At 43.3% G+C, this 24,959-nt stretch overlaps 1 protein-coding gene across 3 annotated transcripts in view; it reads right to left on the bottom strand.

The window, feature by feature from the left end:
• MYRFL (myelin regulatory factor like) overlaps positions 1-24,959 on the bottom strand; it is a 116,530-nt gene that overhangs the window by 32,790 nt on the left and 58,781 nt on the right. For 2 of the 3 annotated variants that reach the window (XM_059936483.1, XM_059936485.1), the window contains exons 7-14: positions 24,222-24,417; positions 22,572-22,655; positions 22,141-22,217; positions 20,857-20,967; positions 18,847-18,937; positions 12,633-12,833; positions 6,321-6,429; positions 5,428-5,537 (exon numbers count right to left, since the gene is read on the bottom strand). In XM_059936483.1, coding sequence (XP_059792466.1) covers positions 5,428-5,537; positions 6,321-6,429; positions 12,633-12,833; positions 18,847-18,937; positions 20,857-20,967; positions 22,141-22,217; positions 22,572-22,655; positions 24,222-24,417 — 979 coding nt within the window. The remainder of the gene's footprint in view (positions 1-5,427; positions 5,538-6,320; positions 6,430-12,632; positions 12,834-18,846; positions 18,938-20,856; positions 20,968-22,140; positions 22,218-22,571; positions 22,656-24,221; positions 24,418-24,959) is intronic. The other variant, XM_059936484.1, reaches the window with a different exon arrangement.

Raw genomic sequence — 24,959 nt, 5'->3', positions numbered from 1 at the left:
TGTTTGCCCCATGTTCTCCTCCTACCTTCACCCAATCCTTCAGCCTTCCCAGGGCCTCTCCTTCTCCTATAGACCCTCCTGGAAGTGTTCTGCTGTCTTTAGCCCTCTTTGTTTCTCATCCTATATGAACTTGAGCGCCTGCAGGGCCAGGCAGGTAACAGGAAGCAGAGATGTGAGGCTGCCCAAGCCCCTCTGGGGGAGTCGCTCCTCAGCACCATGTCACCAGATCTGATATTTCAAGGGAACGGGAAATCCAAAATTTGTGTGAAGATCTCCTAATTTTTAAAGGTAAGCAACACATTTGAAAAATTTTAAAACACCGTGAGGGAAAGATGTCTGCAGGCCAGACTGGGCCACAGGCTTCCCATCTGTGACCTGCGTCCATGACCTTTTCCTTATGAATTAATATCTTCACCCCTGCCTGTAGCTCCCCCTTGACCCCAACTTCTCTCTCATGTTCCACACTCCCAGTCACCTCTGGATGTTTTCATCTGAATGTTCAAGCTGACATCTCAAACTCGAAACTGAACCCATCTTTTCCCCTAGAAAACCACTTCTCCTTCAAACTGCCTTATGTTGATAGAACCACGTCTCTTCCTTTCACTGAGATTCAAAAACTCATGCATTAACATAAAGTCTTATTGAGAACCCACGAGGTATCAGATACTGTTCTAAACAACACAGGGTTGACGAGGCACATTCTCTGACCTCAAGAAGCTCACAGTGCAGTGGAGGAGACACCAAACAGAGAATGACAACACAATGTGATGGATACTCTAGAAGCTGTCTATCCAGAGGCCTAAGGCAGTGTGAGGACAGGAGCAATCCAGCCATCACGGAATTCATTAACTCAATCAACCAAGATATGTTGAATTCCTCCAGTACTCTAAGCCCTGGGGTTAACACCTCATATAAAGTATTGGAGGTACAGTTTTGAAAAATATAGAAGATTTTTTTGTTCTCATACAACTACCCGGGGAGACTGGCAAAAAACAAGTAGGCAAATAAACAAGATCATTTCAGTTAGGGACAGAAGTCTCCAGGCTGCTGTGAGCAAGTTTGCAGTGTATCCCCCTGCACAGAGACCCAGCTGAGGGGGAGGATGAGGTCTGCGCCAGCCAGAGGGAGCTCCTTTTTCTCATTACTGCAAAGGCACTCTACACCCTCGCAGTGGCCCTGGATCTTACAGAGTGAAATCGAGTGCCATGGAGACTCTTTTAGACAAGGTGGTCAGGGAAGGTCTTGCTTTGCAATCCAAATGATGAGATCATCTGAAGGGAGAGTCTTCATGGCAGAGAACAATCAACAGAACAGCTCGAGGCAGAAACAAACTTGGAGTGTGAGGAACAGAAAAAAGGCTGGCGGGGGAGGAGCTAGGAACAAGACTGTGCCTGTGTGTGCAGATACATCATATTCTGAAGGTGTTTGGGGGTTGGGGGGTATGAGTGTTAGGAAATGAGTCAGAAAGAGAAGATTCCATCCAGATTGTGGAGGGTTATAATAATAAGCCAATGAAGAGCCAAAACTGGGAAAGGGAGATTATAGGGTCAGAGATCCGTTTTGTTTTGTTTTTAAGGAAAATGATTCTACTGGCAGCTAGCAGGTCAGTTAGGAGGTTGTTATAATAGCTAGGGATAAAAATGGAGAAAATAAAGAGAATAAAGAAGGAATATGATATACAAGAGATAGTACCTAAGTAAGAACAGCAGGACTTGCTGTCTAACTGGACCCCGTGGATGAGAAAAAGGAAGGCTTGGGAGGCCTCTTGTGATGCTCTCCCCACTGCCGCCAGCCACACCCTCAGTCCCCACGGTCCACCAGTGTCTTCCTTCCCTTGTCTCTCAATCTCCCCCCTTCCTTTCCATCTGAGAACACTTGCCTAGTCTCCAGATAGCCTCTCTCCTTCCTCTGAACTGATGTGGCACTTTATGCATCCCACAGATTTATTACATCTCACGTTGTAACTTAGAGCATTATTTCTTGTGTACCTGTCACATCATCCTGCTTAGACTGTCAGCTACTTGAAGACAGGAACCAAGTGTTATTTACCCTTTCATGACTCAAATAGACAATTCCTGCCACATTATGATTGCAGGAAAAATAGAATCAATGAGTAAAAAGTAGCCACATACTAGGTTATGGCAGAGTGGCTTGTGACATGCAGTCTTAAAAACACGCACATACGGATTATTCAAGGCTAGTGAACCATAAGATGAACCTCATCTTTACATAGACTCGGTTGTGAATTTGTTTAAGGCAGTTCTTACATTTATTGTGTGCATTTTTCTTACACCAAGTACACCTAATAATAATGCTCAGGAAATGTAATTACCTGTTCCCAAATAATCACAGAAACAAATTTTAAAAGTTGCCAAGTAGAGATAGATGAACACGCCAAAAAGCAGAGCCCCAGTGGTCGAATGCAGGAGGAGACGAGGGTGTCCACTCTAAGGCCCCCTTGCTCTCAGTATCAGCCCCGAGTCCTTTCACTCTGCCTCCCATGGCTGAGCTTTCACTGGGCCACGCGAACCATGAGAAATTTATGAGAAGCAGTAAATCACCCCGTATAAGAGAAGTTTATCTTGCAAGGTCATCTCTCCTGTTAAGAAGAGAAAGAAAAGTGGCTTGTACCAACTTTGGCTGACATCGCTGATCTCCAGCGTTCACTGGTTGTATGGACAGTCTGTAAAGATCCAGCCATTCTCTTTCCTATTTCGGTACCACGTTGCAAAGTACATGTGGGAATGATACAGCAGTCACGGAGCACAACATTTTAACATTTCCACGTTCTAGTTTGCATTTTAGCTTCAATGAGAATTTCCTTATAAAAAAGAGACATCTGGGGGAAGAGAACTGGAGTGCAGAGGGAGAGACTGTATCTTAATTGGATCTCCACCTGTTACTATAGCACACAAAGCCCGGGAAATCCTAGCGAAGGTCTTGAAAACCAACAGCCCTGGGCGCGGCAATCAAGGTTGCCAGGGTGCCCACATGAATAAGGAAGAGTCCAGGAAAGCAAGAGGTTATCTGTACATCCTTCTTATCAGTGAACAAAGAGCATGGGACAACAGGAGCCACATACCCTGCGTTCTTAATGAGAGAATAAAGGGTATTCTGGGAAGTACTTATAACGTAGAAGAGGGATATTCCACAGTTGAGGATTAAACCAGCAATTGAAGTCTATCCACAGAAGTGAGCCAAAGAAGAAAGCCGGCCTTCGGAGTATGGAGGTGTGGCCTTAGTGACGTCACCATAGATTGTATCACTACAAGATCCTGTTACTAAGAGAATCGCCCCTTTTCCATTCTGGACTCCTGTCAGTTTTACTTATTTATAAACTCAGTGCCCCCTTGGCATGGACTGCTCCTCAGGTGATGAATGAACCTGGCTGCCTGGAACGGGAATGCCACCCCCCGCTTTCCCAGGTCTCTGCACTTGGCTCCCTAGGAATGAACTTGGGGTGTAACCTCCCCTGGGAAAGTGAGGGGTTGGCCCTCGGAACTCCTGTTGCTAATCATCTTGACTGTCTCCCTTCAACTCACCTGGGAACGGGAAGACACTGGGCCAGGGGAGAACTAATTATTTTGCTGAACAGTGACAGTCCTAAGGGCCCGGGCAGGCGTTACCTACACAGGAAACATAGAAATCTCCTTCCTGAGTGTTCTAGGGAAGGGCCACACCCAGAAGTGATACAGCTGCTACCAGATGAAACGCCAAGAGCCCCACCTTGGCAGCCTGGTGACACACTCCCAAGGCCGTACCCTGAGGCTGACAGCTGTGCCTCTGCTCTTTTCTCTCAACCTAGGAAGCTTATGAAAATGCAAGAGAGTGAGGGTGACTTTATTTTACAAATACCTCTGAATATATTTTATATTTTAGTATATATAAAATAGTTTATATTTTAAGCAAATTACAAAAAAAACTTTAGTGTTTTATTCTTAAAAATAAATTTCTGGGGAATTCCCTGATGGTCCAGTGGTTAGGACTCAGCGTGCTCACTGCCGGGGCCCCAGGTTCAATCCCTGGTCCGGGAACTAAGATCCCACCCGCTGCATGGCATGGCCAAAACAATTTTTTTAGTTAAAAAAAGATAAATTTCTGATGGTAACACCTCTCAAGTGAAGTGATAGCCTCGGTGTGAGAGACCAAAGAATTTCTTCTGTGGAGGACGTGGTCCTGGGAGACAGGAGGAAGTAACTCGACTTCCGCCACTCGGCCCTTGCGGCCCAGTGAGCAGGCCATCCAGTGCTGTTATCAAAGTATTTGTTGTCCAAGAGCTTGTAGGTAGAAGACTGTGGAAGGGCCCAACATGAAGACATACCCTCTACGTTGCTACTCCAAGTGTGCCTTGCTGACCAGCAGGACTGGCAGAATTGGCTTCACCTGGAGACTGGTTAGAAATTCAGGATCTCAGGTCTCACTCCATTCTTGCTTAACCAGAATCTGCATTTTAATAACTCCCCTACTGATTCGTGTACACTTTGAAGTTTGGGAAGCACTGCCCCGAGGAACTGACAAATTACGAATCAGTCTCCACTCAAACATCTCTACCTACTGCCCTGAAAACCCCATGCCTATCAGCCTTCCCTCCATCATCAAATATAATAATGTGATGTAAAGCAAATCAGCCGCAGAGTGAATTTGCAAACCTCGCAAAAGATGCAGAGTTTCACAGAATTAATAGACATGATCTCGGAGAACCACTCAAATCACAACCAAAGCATCGGCAAGCGAGGAAATGGCAGGCTTAGACTCCTTAACAAGCGAAGAGGAAATAATCTACAAGGATGGTGACATTCCTTCAAAAGAGAATGATTTGAATATCAAAGAATTCTGACAGGCCCCTGAGGAAAAACGATGAGGCTCATGAATATCTTTGTAAAAATGACCCACTTTATGACTGTGCTGCGAAAGTCAAACATATAGTTTTGTTGAAAAACTGTGCTCCAAAAAAAAAAAAAAATTCAACACTTCACTCAGTCTTCAATCATTCTAAGGGGAGCACATTGTTTTAATTATAACTTAAATGATATTATGTGAGAGAAATGACACTTTCGTAAGTTTTAGTTCCATTTTTCAAGACAAAGTCTAATCAGAACTTGCTGTCACTATTTCTCCTGATGTTTGGTCCTTGTTTGAAGGGCACTTCTGCTAAGTGGACTATCCCAGGGCCAGTGTTCCTCCAACAAGACTCACTGGACTCCAGTGCTTACTGTTGCATAGTCCTTTTTCCTTTTCCCTTATGAGACTTCTTTTTGGTACCTATGACCAGTGTGGGATAACTGATACCTACCTACTCCACAACTCAGTGAAGAATTTATTTCTACTGTCCCGTTTCCCGGTTGGATGTTCCGTGCATTGTGATACCACAGAAGGGGGTTCGCCCGTGGGGTTAGAGCTCTAGGGTAGGTATCTGTTCAGGGTTACCTTATCCACCATGAGGAAGTTCTCCAGCATCTCTCCATTTTCACAAGTGACATGGCCAACCTCCCTCACGGCTCTGGGCAGGATCTCTTGCACCTCCTGGGCAATCATCCCTAGACACAAACACTCCAACAGGTTTCATCAGGAAAAGACCTTTCTGGAGAAAATCCTCCCAGGCCTACCTCAGAATGGGAACACTGACAATGACACAGGATATCTCTGCAAATAGATGCTTATCCCCCCTCAGCATTTGCTTTGATCTACGAGGCATTTAAAGCAAAGGAGGAATTTAGAGCCAAGGACCACTAGAGAATTAAAAGTGGGAGTGTTGTTTTCTCCAATCTTTCTTGAGATTCTGAGCCGAATGTTGGAAGGGGTTAAGTACCTTCAGATCCCTGTACATAAACATGAGGCTAGGGCATCGGATGGATTTTCTTTCTTTTTCTGCAGGAGGGCCCTGCCCTCTGAATGGTCCTTTTTTCTTTAGAATTCCTGGACGAGTATGAACATCACTCTGCACTTCCCTGACCTGGACCTGCCTGTCCTGCCACCTCCCCTCTCTATCCCGATGCTGCCCAGTGCTGCCTCTCATACAGTTTGCGCTGCCATCCGCCCCTCGGCCCTCACCCCATGAGCAAGAGGACGCCAGTGAAAAGAGACAATGTATTCAAAATCCTCCACCAGTACCTTAGGGGGTAGGAGTGGGGATGGGGGTGTTGAGGAAAGATGACAGAAATTTCTTTAACTTTTCCTGTTCTGGTGATTATGGCTTTCACAGAGGACAAGTTAGACCGACAGGATGTTGTCAAGTGCCATAGCATACAGCCTCCAGATGAAGAGGGAATAGAACTTTAAAAGTTGACAATATAAAATTAAGAAGGGAGTTGTGTGTGTACCTGTTTGATGGGCAGTGTTTATTCCCATCGCAGATGCGAATTCAGGCTTGTAGTCGTATTCGACAATCCTCATTTGGGCTATTCTTCTCAGCTGCTCATTTGTGTCAACCTAATTTAATTAAAGAAGATCAGATTTCACCCGCTTAGATATTTGCTATTCAAATCAAGGCCCAGAGTGACCCAGAGAGATGAAGAATGTTGGGAATGGGATTGTCCTTTCCTCTTGCCCAAACTATTTTAAGAGAAATTTATGTTTTTCTCCTCCAAGAAGCAAAAGTTTCAAGGTTCATGTAGGCGGCTTCCATCCACTGACTTATAAACTGAGCCTGGGTTTCTATGGCTAAATTACAGGGCAAAACTTCCCTCATTCACTACTCTGGCCTCACTTCTGTCCACTGAGAGTTGAACCGTCCTTCTGAGAATGGGGGTTGATCACCTTGGAGAGAAAAAATTTCTATCCAGGATGGCAAGGTATCATTTCCAAATGAGTACACAATATAAGCAGCTAACAAATACAGGCCGACCTTGTATTTATAAATTAAAAATGCAGTGCTTAGTTTAAGTAACAACCTATTAAGAATGGGTATATCGTATATCATTGAATTGCTTATGGACATCTTGCTGGAGAAAATTGTTTCAAGTGGCAGTTTGCTAGCCCAGATTACCCATCTGCTGGTCCCTCAAAATCCAGGCTACATTCCTACAGATGGCTTCTTCCCCAGACCACTCTGGTCAGCGATGGTGTCCTCCTTGGAGACAACCACTCTTACAGGTAGTTAAAAGCACTCCCAACTGTCACTGCAAGTTCCTCAAACAAAATTTCACTGGGTCCCAGCAAAATGATAAAAATAAAGACAATATAGTGGATTTTTCCTAAAGCTAAATGTGCTGATTCAAAGGCTTCTTCCCTTTTGAGTTTTTTTTTTTTAATGAATTCATGGTAATAGCATGATTGATTTTTTTTAACAACCTTATTCCACAAGTAAAAAGTTGGCAGTCCTAGGCGGGTCCTTAAATTTTCTTTTAGAGAACATAACTGGATTATGAAACCAGTGGTCTCTTGGCAATTAAAAATATACCGCCTGGACATTCATCCATATGTTGGAACAACCAGAAATGCTTTTCTGTTGTTTTAAGAAACTCCTGCTTTGGCCCTGAACCCCTCCCTGGACCCACTCTGTCAAGTGAGCAGGAAGGTTCCTCCAATATCATAAAGGTTCTCTGTCCTTCACCAGTTTGGTGGGTTATCAAATGTTGTGACTTTGTGCTTAACTGGATAAATGGACTAACTTTACTTCAGGTACTTGTTGGGGAGTCTAATTTTGAGCTCACTGCTGTTTTGATCATTGCTGTTATCAAAAGCTTGGTTCAGTTCTTTCACTCATTGCTTCATTTGACTAATATTTACCAATCGCCTTCAACATACCAGGCACTACCCTGAGTGTTGGAACTTTAAAATGATTGCCTTTTTAAAGTTCATGGTCTAGACAGGCAAACAGATTCGTCCAATAAGATTATATTACAATGTGAGAAATGCAGGGTGATGATGCAGTTATGAACAGAGAATCATGGCAACTCCAAGGAAGCACCTAAAAGATTCTCAGGGGACCGTAAAAGAAGGCTTCCCAGAGATGGTGAAGCCCAACCGAGATCTTGGCTTGTTTCAGTTCTCAAACACGCTCTGCCCCTTTCACTACAAGGCCCTTGCTCAGGGCATTTCCCTGCCTCAGAAGCTCTTCCCTCCCACTCCTCTACCTCCGCCTCCCTCCATTTAAAACACCTCTTCGCCAGAGAAGGATTGCTTGACTTCCAGGACTAGGAAGTTTCCCTCTGCCTTATGTGCTAATGGCACCCGTTCTTTTCCTTCATAGCATTAATCAAAGTTATCACCAGACAATTAGTGAGTCACTTTTATTATCTGTCTTCTCCTACAGAAAGAACACCCCATGAGGGCAAGGACATATTTGAGGCCATGATTTTCTGTTCGTCACCACATCACCAGTTTCTAGTACAATTCCTTGCATGTAGTAGGTGCTTAACTAATATTTATAAAATAAACTAATAACTTTAAGATAGGAGTTAGTCAGGGAAAGATGAAGGGTGGGGAAGAGGGTGGAAAGGGTAAGACTAAGATAGGGATGCTGGGCAGAAAGAACACCATAAGCCAAGTCCCGAGGCAGCAAATCCCCTGAAATGCCTGCACAACCAAGGCAGGGTTTGGCATGACTAGACTGTAAAGATCAAGGTCAGAGGAGGGAGGGCCTTGCAGGCCATGCTAGGAAGGAACAGTCACAATCTCATATTGCCCTGTGCATACACCTGTCACTCTGAGCTCCTTCATTCATTCAACAAATATTTAATGAGTAGCTACTATGTGCCAGACACTATGCCAGGCCCTGGAGATGCAATGAGTTTTTCTCATTTGGAGCTTAAATTTTAATGAAAGTTCCTTTCCTGAGGGTGACGCCTGTGTTTTGTTTGTCTTAGGACCTGCATAGTGCCTAGCACAGTGTCTGACAGGTAACAGGCACCCAAACTTTGAAGGAAGGAAAGAAGGAATGAAAGAATGGAGGTAGTGGAATGGCAGAACAATCCCTGATGCTAACAGAATTGAAGGCAGGGGGTCAGTCAGGAGCTGGCTAGCCTGGCCCTGCACTAGCCAGGCCCTGCCCTGTTCCCCACTCCCTGCACTCTGGGAGTCCCGGGCCCACTTGCCTGCTTCTCATTATCCCCTTGGTTCCTGCACGAGGTCCCATCAGAGACCAAAGCAGAGGCAGTGTCAGTTCCTTTGCTGCAAGGGGAAAGCAGAGGAGGATGTGCCCTTCACTCCAACTGTCCAGGCTACAGAGAGGGAAAATGACCCCTGCTGTCTAAGTTGGATCCTTGACTGCATTTTTCCCGAACTCATATTCCTGGACATAGCAGTTAGGTTCGCTAGTACTACTACCACTGTATTCCAGACAGATTTTTGGCCAAACAAAATTTTGAGGGTTGGCTTGGGGACCTAAACACCTTCTGTAACAATCTTTTTCTAAGAAAATGCTTTTGTGATTTCTAATGCTGTGTTGTAGACTTTCCAAAGCTAAATATAAACTGCTTGTATTGCATGCTCCCTATGGCCTGTACTCTTGGCCCAAGAAAAACACTTGAGGCAAGGACTGTGCCTCCTTGGAATCCTCTACTAAGAACTGTACAAAGGCCGTGCCTTGCTCATCAGTGTGTGTTAAGAGGCTAGTAAGTGAATTTGGGTGTCTAATCTGATCTTGCCCACAGCAATTTTGGAAAGTTTTGACCATGAATGCAAAGGGCCATCTCTGTCATGCTGCCTCACACCCAAGGTTTCTATATCTTAACTCAAGCCTTTCACCGCAGAGAAGACACTGCAGACCGTGAACTCCAGTCCGTTCAGGAAGAGAGATCTCATTACCCATGGCCCACAGCCCGGACTATCAGCCTCCCATCAGGAGCAGCTTGAATGGCACTGGCTCACCCTGAACTTCTGCATTTGGCTTGTGGCCCGGAGGGGAGACTTTGCATGTTTGACTTTCTTGAGCTCTTCACACATTTGTCTTTAACTAGTACACTGCTGGTGCGCTTGGGAGAAATTACCTTTGAGCATTTCACCTTAACTGATCTTTTTTCCCCTGGCTTTTCTTTTTAGCCGTTTGCTGCCTTATTTTCAGCCTTCACCACAGAATTTGACTGGTGCATTCAACGTTCAACTTCCTTTTTTTTGCATTGACATTGCTGTTCTTCACGCCCCTTTGGTTTGCAGCATACCCTTTTCACCCTAATTTTGCTCAGTTTCCATTGTAAAAGCTGCATTTCCTCTCCAGTCTATCATCACCTCTGTAAACACCAAGTCTGGGTAAGTGAAACTGCTCTTCCCCGAGGCTGACCTCATTTTCCAGTGCCTCCGTTTCACAGGTTTCAGTCACATCTGCTTTATTGTCTCTCTGTCTTAGATGTGTGTCCAGATGAACCCCAGAGATCTCCTCCAGGCCTCTGCACGCAGAGTGCTTGCGTGCTTAATATCCGCAAAGCCACCTTCACTGCCTTGAGCGAGGAGACGCAGAGTCAGGCACGGCAGCAACGGATGTTCATCCTCCCAACACGGTATCAGGCAACATGTTTGGCCACAGCAGCTAATTCAGAAGCCAGCTCTGGCTGCCGTGCGTCCTTAATGGGAAATGCCTCCAGTCCTACGCTTGCAATCAGGTCAACCAAAGGTTCACTTCCCAGCACATTTGGAAGAATGGCCTTCTTTTTAAAAGTTGGAAAAACTGAGTCAGAGAGAGGTGAAGATGAAGTTTACACGTCTGTCAGCACCATCATGTCTCTTGTCTGTAATGGTGAATGGGATAGACAAGATTTCTAGAAACATGTATTTCATAAATGTGGACAAATTATTAAGGACAAATATATTAATGTGAAATAATTTAACAGATGAATTACATGTAATTTGCATTTTTTGCAAGTAAATAATAGTAATATCTATTTGCTTAGCCTTATACAGCTAAGAAATGTTTCCCATATATGAGCTTAGAAAAAGCTCGTAACGTGCGTGAATATGGGCATTCCCTGTTCACAGAATGATAAATAGAGTCATAGAGCGTGTCTGGGCCAAAGTTCCCGGGCGAGTGGGTGCCAGAATCAGGACTAAAACTCTGCCTTCTAACCAGAGACCAGCTTCTCTTTATTCCCTCCTGCTGCTGTGAGCAGGAAGGGGATACAGGAACTTCATGTCAAGAGCCTGGATTAAGTGACATTTCACTTCATGGAGAAGTCTTCCTAGAGGCATTTGAGAAGTTCTAGGGAACCTTGTTATTTTGAGGCAATATGTTTTCTTCAAACCAAGGAACACCATTTAAGGACATTTAGTGAATGAAGCTCTGGGGAAAGCCCAGTGGTAGCAGGAGTGGTGGTGGAGGACTTTCCCCACTTGTCATCTTCCATTTACATTTAGATAAGGCCTGGTGGAGAACTGTATAGCCAGTTGCAAGGATAAGTTTGAGTTGGTGTGATCTGAAACGCAGCCAGTTCCTTTCTTTCTAAAAGGCAGAGGCACGGTATCTAAGACTGGTATCTTGAAATGTATGTGAGAACCTTCTAGCCCTGAGAGTTCCCATCAGGCTAGGAGGTCACAGCTCTTCTAACATGAACCACAGCTTCGCAATCAGTATAAAAGTCTACAATTACAACCATTCTTTGGAATCCTCTCAGCCAACGAGGACATTCCTTGGCTGGCTTAGAAAAACCAGTGCAGATCTGCACTGGGAAAGGAATGCAGTCTGGAAGAATGGCCAATGATTTACAGATTAAGTCTCCTATTAACTAAGAAAGAATAAGGAAAGGAGGTTTAAAAACCATTCTGCCACCGCTGCGAAAATGTTTACAGGAGAAGCAGTGTGAGTGAGAAGGTGGGGAGGTGGCAGAAGCGCTGAATGGGACACAGAATTGAATGGTGGAACCAGGAGTGACCTGGCATCGTCATCGGGATCCCTTAGGTCTTCATAGCAGTTGTGACTTTCCGAGATGATTCAGTACTTACTATCTCAATGGGTTAAAAATTATAAAAGACTCGGTGGGTTCAGGCAGAGAGGCACCATTTCCATCTTAGATAAAGACACTGAGTTTCGGCGAGGTTAGGCGTTTTATCCAGGCAAGTCCGAAGTGGATGAGCAGCCTCCCGATTTCGAGGCCTGATTTCTGATTGCCACTAGGCGCCTGCCTCACCACAGAAGGAGAAAGTCTTGACCCATAACCTGGGGAAATGGGATTGCCCGAGTGAAGCGTGAGGAGGTGGAGTTTCTCTAACTGCTGCTCAGAGAAGGATGCTGAGTGGGGAAGACAATGGCTGGCAGGCCTGGTGCCAGGGACTCTAGGAGGAAGGGGCTGGAGAGGTCCAGGAGAAACATGGGCAGGAACTGGACTGAGACAGCGTTTGAAAGATGAACGGGGGGATGGAAGCTTGGAGATGGAAAGGAAAAGGCAAGCTGCAGCAGCTGACAACGGAAAGGCAACGGCCTGTGGAAAATAACTCAGAGACTTCCTGCTTCTGAAGCCAGTGCTATGCTGTCATAGCCCACTGCTCCTGGCAGGTAAGTCCATTCTCTTGGGTAGGAACTGCTTTACAATTTCAGCAGAGATGCCTAACGACTCCAACACCCATAACTGTTAAGCAGCATGTTCGTCTCACACCAACAGGTGACATGGAGAGATGCCTTGTGCCAGGCGTGTCAGGGGCCAGGAGGGCCCAGAACTCCTGACTCGGGTGTCAGAGTCGGTGTCGAAGGCCTGCCCCGTGCTCACCTCCTGGATATTCTGCTTCGCCCGGCTGTCAGAGGGATGCATAATTGTCCCCATCACTTTCATGTTGCCACAGACAACCAGGGCTTCGTCCGGTGCATCTGTGTTTATGCCCACTCGACCATGACAAACAACAGATTCTGGAACTTGTCCTCGCTGCCATAATGCATCAATGTCATTTTCAAATTGCCCAGGGTTGGAGGCCTGGAGAAAATACATAAATATATTACAATTAAAGTTATAGATGCAGGAATAGATGATCGCTTTATTCCTCAAAGGAAAACAGAATGTTAGCCAAGTCTTTCACTTGAGAATCACATGTTGGATGGGACACTCTGACATATCCGAATAACTGTGACCCCAGGAGAGCCAGGGAGGCTCCCCTATCTGTTCTGCCCCCCACCAGCAGAAGCTCAGCATGTCATGGTTTGCAATGTCCAGTCTCTATATGGAATTGAGAATGTATCAGTTATAATAGATGGATGATAAGGAAGAAGAAGAAAACTCAAAATGAGTATTTTTTCAGGGAGAATAATAATAATGATTTAAAACCAGAATATTACATCAGAAAATATTACAAGTTTATTAAAGCTCAGATAATTTCAGAAAAACTCTTGCATTTAGCTAGCCCTTCCATAGTTTCAAAACACCTTCATGTTTATGATTTCATACACAGTTGACAAGCAAATGACAATACAAATATATTTAATACACCTCAGCTATTCCCTAAACACAGATGATTCTGACAGAAGAACTGTAACAGCTGCATTTGTTGTGTGCTAATCCACACCCCAATTCTATGAGATAAGACCATTATCTTCCTTTTACTGATGCTGAGACTCTGAAAGAATAAACAAATTGCCCAAGGCCACAAAGTTAATAAGTTCTAGAGCTGCGATTATGCTTCCTTTGATTATTAGATAATGATTCTAACTTTGAGTTTTGTGGTATTCCCTAAAAAACCCCTGGCTAAATGCAGTCTTCAAAGAGAATCCAAGTGAATCTATTAGACTAGAGAAAGTTCTGGAGATTTTACTGTTAAATAAATTTTTTTGCCAAAGAATTTTCCACTGTATTGCCTTCCCTCCTCCCCATTTCCCTGTTGCCACTGAATATATTTCCACATATCTTTAAGTAGGGATCTATGAATCCATCAAAATCCTCACAACGAAATTAATTTGTTTTTTAAATTATGACCTATCCTTCTCTTACTCTCTTGGTATTATTTGAATGTTTTTACCATAGGCATGTGTTACCAATTTACAAATAATAATTAAAAGAAATCTCAAAGTTTAGATCTAAGTTTGGGTTCAGTTAAAAAACTTAGGTGTGTGCAACTTCCTGTTTCATTCCTACCTGTCTGAACCCTGAGCTGCTTGGAAGACTCAACTATTGACACTGGATAGACAAAAGCAGGGAAAGAATATAAAGTAACAACTTTGAACATTATTTTGTGTGAATTCACTTGAACAAAGAGCTTTTCTGCAAGATCCCTAGAGCCTCCTTGGTTGTGAATGGCAAATTGGCTTTGACTCAAATCCTTTTATATCGAGCAATCAACTAAATCCAAAGGTATGCCATATAAAATGTTGATGTATTTTCCTCTGCTCTGAACATAATGAGCCACTTCAAGGAAACAGAATAGGACAGTGATGGATTTTCTTTTTCTTAATGAGCTTTGGGATAATTATTATCCTGTTTGTAACCTGACAGTACTGGAATGGCAGATATAAGTAGATTCGATTTTGGGGAACAATTACAACCATCTCACTTGGATTTCATCAAATGAAAACTCAAATCCCTAAAACATGTTCAAATCATTTTGGAAAGGGTCACAGATCTACAACGTTTTAAATATAGAGCCCTAAGGAGGAGTCCTCATCAGTAATGGGAAATGTTATTATAAAGTGTGTGAACTTATTTCCCTTCTCTGGTATCCAGAATGTTAATGGGTCAAAGCAAACTGAAATGGAATCACAGAAAAACATTCTGGAGTCATGAAGTTGTGTTCAGATGTGGCCCAATAGTGGTTGATTGCTATCAAACATCAGAATGAATTAAAGTTTCTAAAATACTTTTATTATTTATCCCACAGCCTCATATATTTAGGGAAGACCCGAACATTCTAGTCTATGTTGTGACACAAACTAGCTGTGTGACTTTGGGACAGTTACTTAACCTTTCTGTACCAGTTTTCTCCCCTGAAGAATAAAGATAATAGTGTCTTCTTTACCTATCTCATGGGGTTGTGGGAATTAAATGAAATCACGTATGCATGAACACTTCATAAAAATGAGGATGAACAGTCTCAAGTTCATCCTCCACACACTTCTGCTGTGCAGAGTAACAACCATTCAACCTACAGTCAATGAATCTGCTCTCCTCAGTAACGCATCTGCAGAGCTGCACAATTCCGAGGGAACTCTGTTCACAAAGAATGCAATGTAAATGGTGCCCCCTGCAGATGCCTGGAATAGGAAACACTAGTAGTAATTTGAGGCCATTCAAGTTTGGAATGGAAAGCTGGAATTTCTTTGCTTTACCATTGTTCGGGCTTCTAAAGAGGAGTCAAAGAGCATAATAGGAAAGCTTGAGCTGAGGAAGGCCGTTCATAGGAAATTCATTCTTGTACCTTTTGAAAAGACTATCGAAAATGGGCCTAGAAATGCTATCTACCGATGCTACTCTAAGTGTGGTCCACAGGCCAGCAGTATCAGCGTCTCCAGGAAGCTTGTTAGAAATGCATATTCTCAGACATCTCCAACCCACTGAATCAAAAATTGTGGAGGTGGGACCCAGGTATCTGTGTTTTCACAAGCTCTCCAGGGTATTCTTATTCTCCATAAAGTTTAAGAAGGACTTCTTTATGTCATACACTACTTCCATGCTACTATGAAAGGGGTCATGAGTTACCCCTTCCATTGTTAGTAGACGGTTCTGTTGAATCCCAACTGCAGAGTGAAACGGACATTGCTCCACACACTGATCCCTTTGGGTAAATAAAAATTCAACTGAACTCCAGAAGAGGGGTGTGTGTGTGTGTATCTGTGTGTGTGTGTGTGTGTGTGTGTGTGTGTGTGTGTGTGTAGCTCTAGTGTGTTGGGAGGAGGAAGGGAGATTTGTGGTCAGAAATGGGCAAGAGCCAGTGAAAACTGAGATGGTACCTGAAATGGCTCTGCTCTCCCCCAATACCTTGCCATCCTTGCAACTGCATTGCTTCCCTTGTCTCTCCTTGGTGTTGGTTTCCCACCTTCATGACCCTGCGGTTGCAGAGCAATAAGGGAGGACTTTTGGGGGAGCTGCCCATTTCTATTATTCTGGAAAATAACGGGAATAATTTATTAGTTTTCAAAACTAGGAAACCCTGGCGTGTCTTTGAAAGGCAGACAAAAATAATCATCCCTCCTGCTTGCAACACTTCAAACCAGGTTTAATTATGTGTTTTAGAAGAAAAGTAGAGCTGAAGGAAAGCCTAGTCATTAACAAGGAGAATCTGAAGGAATCCTGCTGGGGAATGCTCCCCAAAACAAAGACCTGGGAAATAAATCTGTTCTTTGGAGTAAATTTTAATTTCCATTAAATTGGTCAGTTTACAGTATGGGACCAAAATATACTTCCAAAGCTGTTTTGATTGACAACCCGGATGAATAATTGCTGGGTCCTGCCCACCATCCTCTCTCCAAGGAGAATTCTGACAAGCCTGGTCTCCTGAACCCCTCCTGGAGCCCTGAAATTCATCTACTCCAGCCTTCATACAATTGCCCTTATGTTAACTTCTGCTATGAGGAGAAATGACTCTTAGGTCTCAAAATGAATCTGGATCTGCTGAATGCAATTTGCAGGTCTCCATGTAATGTGGTCAGGTCTTGCGGTGTCTTAATTGTCACATTTTTCTTCTTCATTCTAGAACTCAAACTAACAGACCCAGACCATGACCCAAGAGGGCACATCTAGCTTTTTTATAGAATGTAGACTGGACTGCCCTCTGCTCAACCCATGACACATATACCTGCTTAGTGCCCTCTAGAATCTCAGGGGCAAGAAGTGTGCTCTGGGGACATTTCTAAAACTCACTGATTCAACCAATAATGCCATTTCTTAAATTCAGTTTTTCTCTTGGTTGGTTTAAACATTATATGATTAAACAAACTCAAAAGTCTGCATTCATTTTCACTCAGCATTTTGGGGTTAGAATGAAATAATATCAATAAGATACTTCCAGTTTGAGGGGAAGATATTATTACTATCATTTTTTCCTCATTGTTGTTAAGGTAACCCTTGTGTTACCCAGCACACATATAGAATAGGGTATTCTCTTTAGCCAAAAATTATGGCTGGAAGAAAGCCATTGAATCTGGAATGCAATCATTTTTTTAAAATAAAAACGTAGTGAATAATATGATACCAAATCTATACTAATTTTTTTTTTTTTTTTTTTAGTATTCATACTTAACATAAATTGCAGAAACTTTCAACTTCTCAAAGTCATCATTATGAGTGAAATTATTGTGCTTTGGATACGAGAAGGTGCCCATTAACCGAGAGTTCCAGTAACAGAAGGTCCAGGGGTGTGGCCCCTCTCACGATGCTGCTGTGTAGACTTGCACGGCAGCCAAAGTATAGCTTTGCAGGGGCTGTCAGCAGGACATGGAGAAACCTCAACCCCAGGTAAATTATTTAAAGTATGCAGGTGACTAGCAGACTGCCTGACTCAAGCATGAATTCCACAGCTCAGAGAGGCACTTTCATGATACCCAATCTACCCTAACTCTGAAAAGAAAGGCATTGTCTGTCTTTATTCCTTCCTGTGAGGAATCAGAAAAAGTAAGCAACCTAGGTTTCCAGACTTGACTTAAATCGGATTTGTTAGCGCAGCAAAGCAATCCCAGATTACATCAGGTAAGGCGTCAAAGACCACTCTGACCCCTTCTGAGGGAAGGGCAGGAACCTCTGCCTTTGGCTCATGACCAAAGGAGGGGACCCCACCTGCCTTTGCCCCAAAGGAGGCTGTTTTGCCGCAGCTTAGATCAGGCCCCATAAAAACACAGCCCAGGGCGTGCATGCTGGCAGGCACATAGCCGGCCCTCACCATCAGTGTTTTACCTCATTTCCATCATTACTTTACTTCCATTGAAACTCTGAGACGCAGTGTCAAGAGTTCCACTAATAGATGGCTTATTTTTTATTGACTAGAAGAATTACACAGAGGGTCCTTGTTTCAGAATAGCTCAAGGCAAGCAAGGGAAGACTCACTTCCCCAGATGGGCAGATCTTGTCCCCAGGCCGAAGTTTAACAGCGATGTAAGTGGACGTGCCCATCGTAAACCATTTTCCCTACTGGAGTGTGCATGTCCCCCTGTGCCACTTCAAAGATCCGTAACAAAGCAGTCCCTCCCAGGGCTGCCAGGCCTGTGGTTACCTGTTACCTCATGCCCCTGGCATTCTCTGTGCTGGCCAGCCTGGCCCCTCACAGATGCAGCTACAGCTGCCAACAGCTTTATGTTTTTGTGGCTGCCAAGACTCCCGTCCACAGCTGTGACCAATCATTCATTCAGCAAAACGTGCTGAGCCATTACTACGTGCTGCGCAGTGTCCCCGATGTCCCTGGGGTCACCAAGCACTTTGGGGCATGGAACGCCTTCCTACCTCTTTCCCTACCCTGTGGGCTTTGGGGTCAGAGGAACTGGGTTATAACCCGGGCTCCATCATTTATCAGCTTTGTGCTCATGGATGACTTTCTCTTCCTCCTAAGCCTTAGCTCCTTTGGGTATAAAGAATGTAATGTAAAAATGAAACAACGTAAAATGATGTCATATAGAAATTATTTAGCCCAGTGCCTAGAACATACTGTAAAAACTTTCTCAACTGCAGCACTGCTGGCGTTTGGGGAGGGATAACTGTTGTGGGGACTGTCCTGTGCATCATAAGGTGTTGAGCAGCATCCCTGGCCTTTATCCACTAGATGCCAGTAGCACCCCCACTTGTGACAACCAAAACTGTCTGCAGACATTGCCAAATGACCCTTGGGAGACAAAAGTTCTGGTTGAGAGCCACTGCGTAAAAACTAAAAATAACAGTATCTGCTATTGCTGTCATTATCTTTGTCATCATTGGCAATTGAGAAACTGCATACTTCATGCATTCCACTGAATATGCAAAGTCTACTTACAGGTGAAAAAGCATGTGGGATCCAGAAAAGTCAAAGAACTGAGCTTACCCTTACAATGATCCGTTCAGAGACGTGAGCAGACAACAGGTAGAACTGGTCTTGGTTAGCAGCATACAGTCCGACCACCAACATGAAGTATCTAGTTCAGAAATAGCAGACCAATGCCAATACATCAGGAAACAGAGACATAATTTGTGCAATCAAATGCCACCCAACAGTTAATAGTGAATTTACCCAGATGGGTTTGCGTATTTAAAGATTTTCTCTTCTGCTCTAAGTTGCCCCTCCTGCGAAACCAGAGAGGAGGTGATTCACTCGCTGTTGTCCTGGGTCTGCCCTTTGCCCGGCTTGAGGGATGTGTGAGCTGTTTTGCAGGCCCAAAGCAGCCTTCACTGAGCAGACATCCTGCTGGGGGCCTGGGATCAGCCCATCTGCGCTGGCCTGGTGCAGACCTTACCCTGCTGCATTCCTGGGCCCTCCACACAGCACTGGTCCCGCACACTTGCATAACAGAAAGCCACCTTCCAGGTCCCCTTGTCCAGAGCCATCCAAGCCACACATCCTAGGCCATAATGGGTGGTGACCCAGCAGGGCTTGTCCAGCCACACAGGCTCCTTCCCGCCCTGATCTGCTCTTGGCCATGGAAACTGCACCTTTCACATCCTCTGGCCATGACTTTAGTCAAAGACCAGAACCCTCCCTTCCGACTGTTATCAAGGCAACGTTCCTCACTGTGATTTTAATTGCTTCTTCATGTGTACCATTAATGAGACATTTTTAAGATTAGACTATTTCTTTCTGTTTTTTTATAACGCATGATGCATTTTTAAAAAAAATTTTATCAGAGTATAGTTGATTTACAATGTTGTGTTAGTTTCAGGTGTACAGCAAAGTGAATCAGTTCTACATATACATATGTCCACTCTGTTTTAGATTCTTTTCCCATATAGGTCATTACAGTGTACTGAGTAGAGTTCCCTGTGCTATACAGTTAGGTCCTTATTAGACCATTTCTTGAAAGTCAAAATAAAAACTATCCCTATCAGAAAAGCTTTTGCTTTAAGAACTGCATTAAAAAAAAAAAAACACTTCACCAACTTCTGTAACACTCTGAAGTCTCTAATCCCTGGAGGGAGGGCAAGAGTTCTCCCCTTTATCTAAAGTAGGTCAGTAATAGTAGTAATTGTTATGATGATGATGATGATTAGCCATCACCTACTGGGTGCTCAAAATGTGCCATGCACTGGGCTAAGCAGTTTACCTACATTATTTCATTTAGAACCCCGAAACAACCGTATTGGAGTAAAATATGGATATTGTCCCCATTTTACAGAATAGGAAACCTCAGAGAGGTTAAGTTCCATGCTCAGAGTCACCCAGCTAGTAAATGGCAGTATGAAATATTCAAACTCAATTCCCTCCAACTCCAAAACCTATGTTCTAAAACCAGTGGTTCTTAAACTTGCATGCATCAAATCACCTGGGGGCTTGTTAAAATATAGATTGCTGGACCCCACCCCGAGTTGTTGATCCTGTAGGTTCTCGGTGAGGCCTGACAACTTGCATTTCTAATACGTGTCCAGGTGATGCCATCTCTGCTAGTCCTGGGACCACATTATGAGAACCACAGGTATAAATCATTAATGCAAATTTATTTTCTTTTCAAAAAAATGCTACAGCAGAGCTGCAGGGCTCGGGTCATTAAACTAGTGGCCAGCACACGGAATTCAAGAAATGCAGTCAATCCTCAACCCGCGGCCAGCCTTGAGACATGAACATATGGTCCCTCTAGAGGATCAGGGAGAGAATCAAGACAAGATGACTGGGCGCTGGGCAGGAGAGGAGGCATTGTGGGCAGTGAGGATGGAAGAAGAAAGATGTCTAAGGGTAAATGAGATGGGTCAACAAATGGAAGGAGTCAGAGAAGGGAGGGAAGCAACTGAGGGAGGCCCGGCCTGCCGGCTGGTAGGACCAAGAGGATCAGAGGGGCCGCTGGAGGGCCCTGGGCCGTCAGGTAACGTAACCAGCCAGCCTGAGGCATACACACCACGCCAGTACCTCTGGTCAGGGTTTGGCTTTCCCTTCTTTCTCATGTTATTTGCCGTGGTTTCGCTGAAGTGTAACCGGCCCAGCGTTACTTTGGTTACCTGGTCGGCCAACAGGTTGATTCTAAAACAAACAACAAAAATACCGAGAGACTGTAAGAGAACACAGAGTCTTTGATCATATGGGACTCATTCTTAGCTCCTCAGATATGTTCAGTCCCCCGCTCTCATCACACTGTGCAGGACACTGATTTTTAGTAAATTTAGTAAACACTGATTTTAAGTACCCACAGCCTGGTCAGGAATGGCTGCCAGGGATTAATTCTTGAATAGTTAGAAACATTCATCCAGCAGCAGCTCAAGCCCGGAGTTTCGGACCCGTAAGAGTCACACACTCCCACAGACGGGCTCTCTGACCGCGACAACAGGAGAAAAGCTGTTTCACCTGTGCCACGGTTGCTAGAGCACTCGCCTCCTGACTGAAGCGGTTCCTCTAGGTTCCTCACGAACTCCTTCGCATCTCCTTCACGTGTTTGCCCTCTCCTGACCTGGCTGGGGAAGGCAGCGTGCTCCTGAGGAAGAGCACACACAGCCTCGCAGCGAGGGAGACCCGGACGCACCAGGCAAGATCAGCGCTGTCTGTACTGCGGCTCCTGCTTGAGCTTCAGGCTGAGCTCCCGCTGGCCTGTCCAGGCTGTAAGACCATCTTCTTCCCCCAAATAGGACTGACTCAGGGTCAAATCATCCCAGCCAAATCAGTCGAAAAGCAAATCCCATTCATTCTATAGGGCAACCTCTTGCTTTACTGCCATATTGCTTTGGACCACCACATTGTTTTGAATAATCCCAGTCCTGTATGCTTTCTATTTTGGAACCCATTAGGCAATCTATCAACACTGCTTTAAAAAACAAACAAGAAAAAATGAATTGTAAGCACAGCATGGATCCAGAACCTTGAAATCAATTCAATCAGCATCACGCTGATTTAAATGAAAAATTAAAAGAAAGATCTAATCATAATCTATCTCCAGGAACCAAAGTTGTTAGCAAGGTTGTCAGTAATAAATGATCACATAAATAATGATGACCTTAAAGTGGAGCTTTTTATAAGGCTTTTTTTGCGATTATTTCAATGTATGTTACCTACTTTTGTTGATAAGCATGTGTTCATAATATTAACATATTATTACTAATTTAGTTCCTACAGCAGAATTCATTTTAAATAAACAAAATAAATTTGGCAAATAGGCCTTCTTCCCAAAACATTCACAAGGGAATTCAGAAAAGAAATTCTTACTTAACAGGATTGAAAATCTTTTTGCTTCTATCTGCTTGGGACTGTTCAATAGCAATTATTTGATTGGTGGCCTCTACCTGTGTAGAACAACAAAAAGTAATTACTTAATAATTAATTTCTTTATTAATTAAGAAGTTCATTAGTAAATAATTTTCAAATACTTAAAGTTTCCCAAGGCATCATGTTAGGCACTTTGCAGGAGGGGCAAGTTGCTGAAGGGATGTAGGGCACCTTAAAGCAGTGTGTTATTGGTGAGAAAAGAAAGAAATACCTGTAGAACTAAACAAAGAAACACAGGACAACAGAGGATTTCAGGTAAACAGGGAATACAGAGTGGACTAGTAAAACACAGGAGCAAGGCAGCTCAAAGGATACATGTACTCATTCATTCATTCATTCTGTCATTCATTTTATAAATACTTGTTGAGCACCTGCTGTGCGCCAGGCATTGCTCTAGGCATCAGAGATGAGAAGACGAGACTAACAGAAAGCCCAGCCCTTGCAGAGCTTGTATTCTAATGAGAAGAAACAACAAAAAACAATAAAATAAATAAAATATAGGAATGACATTTATTCAGTAGTTGCTACAAACTCTTGTTATTAGTGAAGAGAGTGGCAAGGGCCTGGTGAGATCTGCCCTATCATATATGGCTTGTAGGTATTTGCATAGTAACAGTCTTTCTGGAAAGCAACTGGGCCACCAACATCAAGTGTTTTAATACCGATCATATGTTCCATGTGTAACCCCTCTTTTGGAATTTATCCTCATACAAGGATGGATGTACCTGGCTGTCCACTGCAGTTTTATCAATGACAATAAAAAATTGGAAATAAACAAAATTTACTATAATACAGGAATTAATATGGTAGTATCTCGATATAATGGAAAACCATATCATCTTTGTAAATAATATTTTATAGACTTTAATATTATATAATGCCATTTTCACAATATAATATTACCAATATGAGATTAATTTTAATAATAGAAAAAAATGAGGGAAAAACTAGGCTACCAAGTGGTGGATCCCAAATACGAATGAATTTTCTCTCTTCTTCATACTTTTCTATTATGTTCACAATGGACTCATATTAATTCCATAATCAGAAAAATATACTTTATTATTGTTTGTTGTTTGTTTTATTTTGGTTTGGTTTGGATTGGTTTTCTTTTAGAGCTTGGTTTGGAGCAAGATCAGCTGATGTGTTCAGCAGTCAAGCCCCACTTTGGGAGACTCAGTGCCTGAGCCCAGGTCAGAAAAAAAATATGCAGATAATGGATGTTCCTCACCCTAAGGAGCTGGATCTGAGGTAATAATGTAATAAATACTCGTTGATCACTCAGCAGTCATCCTACCTGCATTCTAATCCCAGCTCTAGCATTTAATATTTTGGATGAAGTGTGTGACTTTACTGGGCCTGGTTTTCCCCTCTGTTAAACTGGAAAAGAGGGGGCATTGACTAGATTAGCTTGGCTTTTTTAAGTTAGAGACCTCTTTGAGATTTCGGTGAACACTATGAACTTTCTGCCTGTGAAAATGCACCAGCATCAAAAATAATAAAATAATTACACTCAGCAAAAGAAATGCAAGATTTATACACTAAAAAACTTTAAAACTGTAGTTTGAAGTGAGGTTCTGCCAGATTCTGAGCCCAGGCTTAAGAAATTGGCAGCTTCCATTTCCTGTGTCTTGGAGCATTTATTCTTAGAAGCCGTCCGCCATGCTGTGAGGAAGCACAAGCTGTCCTACAGAGAAATCTACATGGAGAAGAGCCAAGGCCTCCCAGCTACAGCCCCCTGTGAGCTCCTGGCTGATGGCCAGCACTGACTTGACAGACACGTGAGTGAGCCATCTTGGAAACTGGATCCAGGCCCAGATGAGCTGCCCCAGCTGATGACTCCTGAGCAGAGGTGAGCTGTCAGAGCCAAGGCCTGACCAAGTTGCAGATGTGTGACCCAAATCAATGACTGTTATTATTTTCAGTTGCTAAGTTTGGGGATAGATTGTTATGCAGCAACAGACAACTGGAACACTTAGTAAATGTTGGCTGAATTAAATTGAACTAAATAAAAGACTTACCTTAATTCCAAAAGCTTTCAAGTAAAACATTTCTATTGGCTTTGGACCCATTTGGGTTTTGACAAATTTTGGGCTTCCCCAAACTTGGATGTGGATGGTGATCTGAAAATGGTTCTTCTTTTGGCAAACAAAAGCTTCATCTGCTGGTGAAAAATTAAATCCTTTGTCTGTAACAACTCGATAGCCTATATCAGGTCTATGAAAAGTGGAAGCAAGAAACCGGTTTTACAAATATTTTCTACACATTTTCTTTCATGAACAATATTAATTATAATTATACAAATATTTCAGGAAAATATATTGTGGAAAGTACCTTTTGTTATATTTAATCAATTTCGTTAATTTTCACCAAGGAAATGAAAATAGTATTTCAGAGTACAGCTGGCTCTCTCCCAGCTTTTTATGTTCACGAGGAAGAAGCACAATTCCTGCCAAATGGAAGCATTGTTTCCTCAGCCTGCCTTTTCCCTTTGTGCTCCCTAGAATTCTAATTTGACTCCACTGTACAATAGAAAGGCATAGGCTAGAAGTTGAGAAGTTAGTACATTAATCAGACATACGAAATATCTGGGATAGAATTCATCTCTTTCCTCCTTAAAAAAAAATCTCTAATTTCATCATCAACACCACACTCAAACGAATGAATGAATGCATATCACTCAGATGAATGAATGTTCAGCCTCCTGGTAGTCATATGAAAAAAGCAGACTGGTCAGAACTACCAGCAATAGCTTTAAA

Source organism: Balaenoptera ricei, chromosome 10 (assembly GCF_028023285.1).
Source record: "Balaenoptera ricei isolate mBalRic1 chromosome 10, mBalRic1.hap2, whole genome shotgun sequence".
NCBI lineage: Eukaryota > Metazoa > Chordata > Mammalia > Artiodactyla > Balaenopteridae > Balaenoptera > Balaenoptera ricei.
Note: the sequence above shows the minus strand (reverse complement) of the source record. Positions and strands in the feature narration are given on the sequence as shown.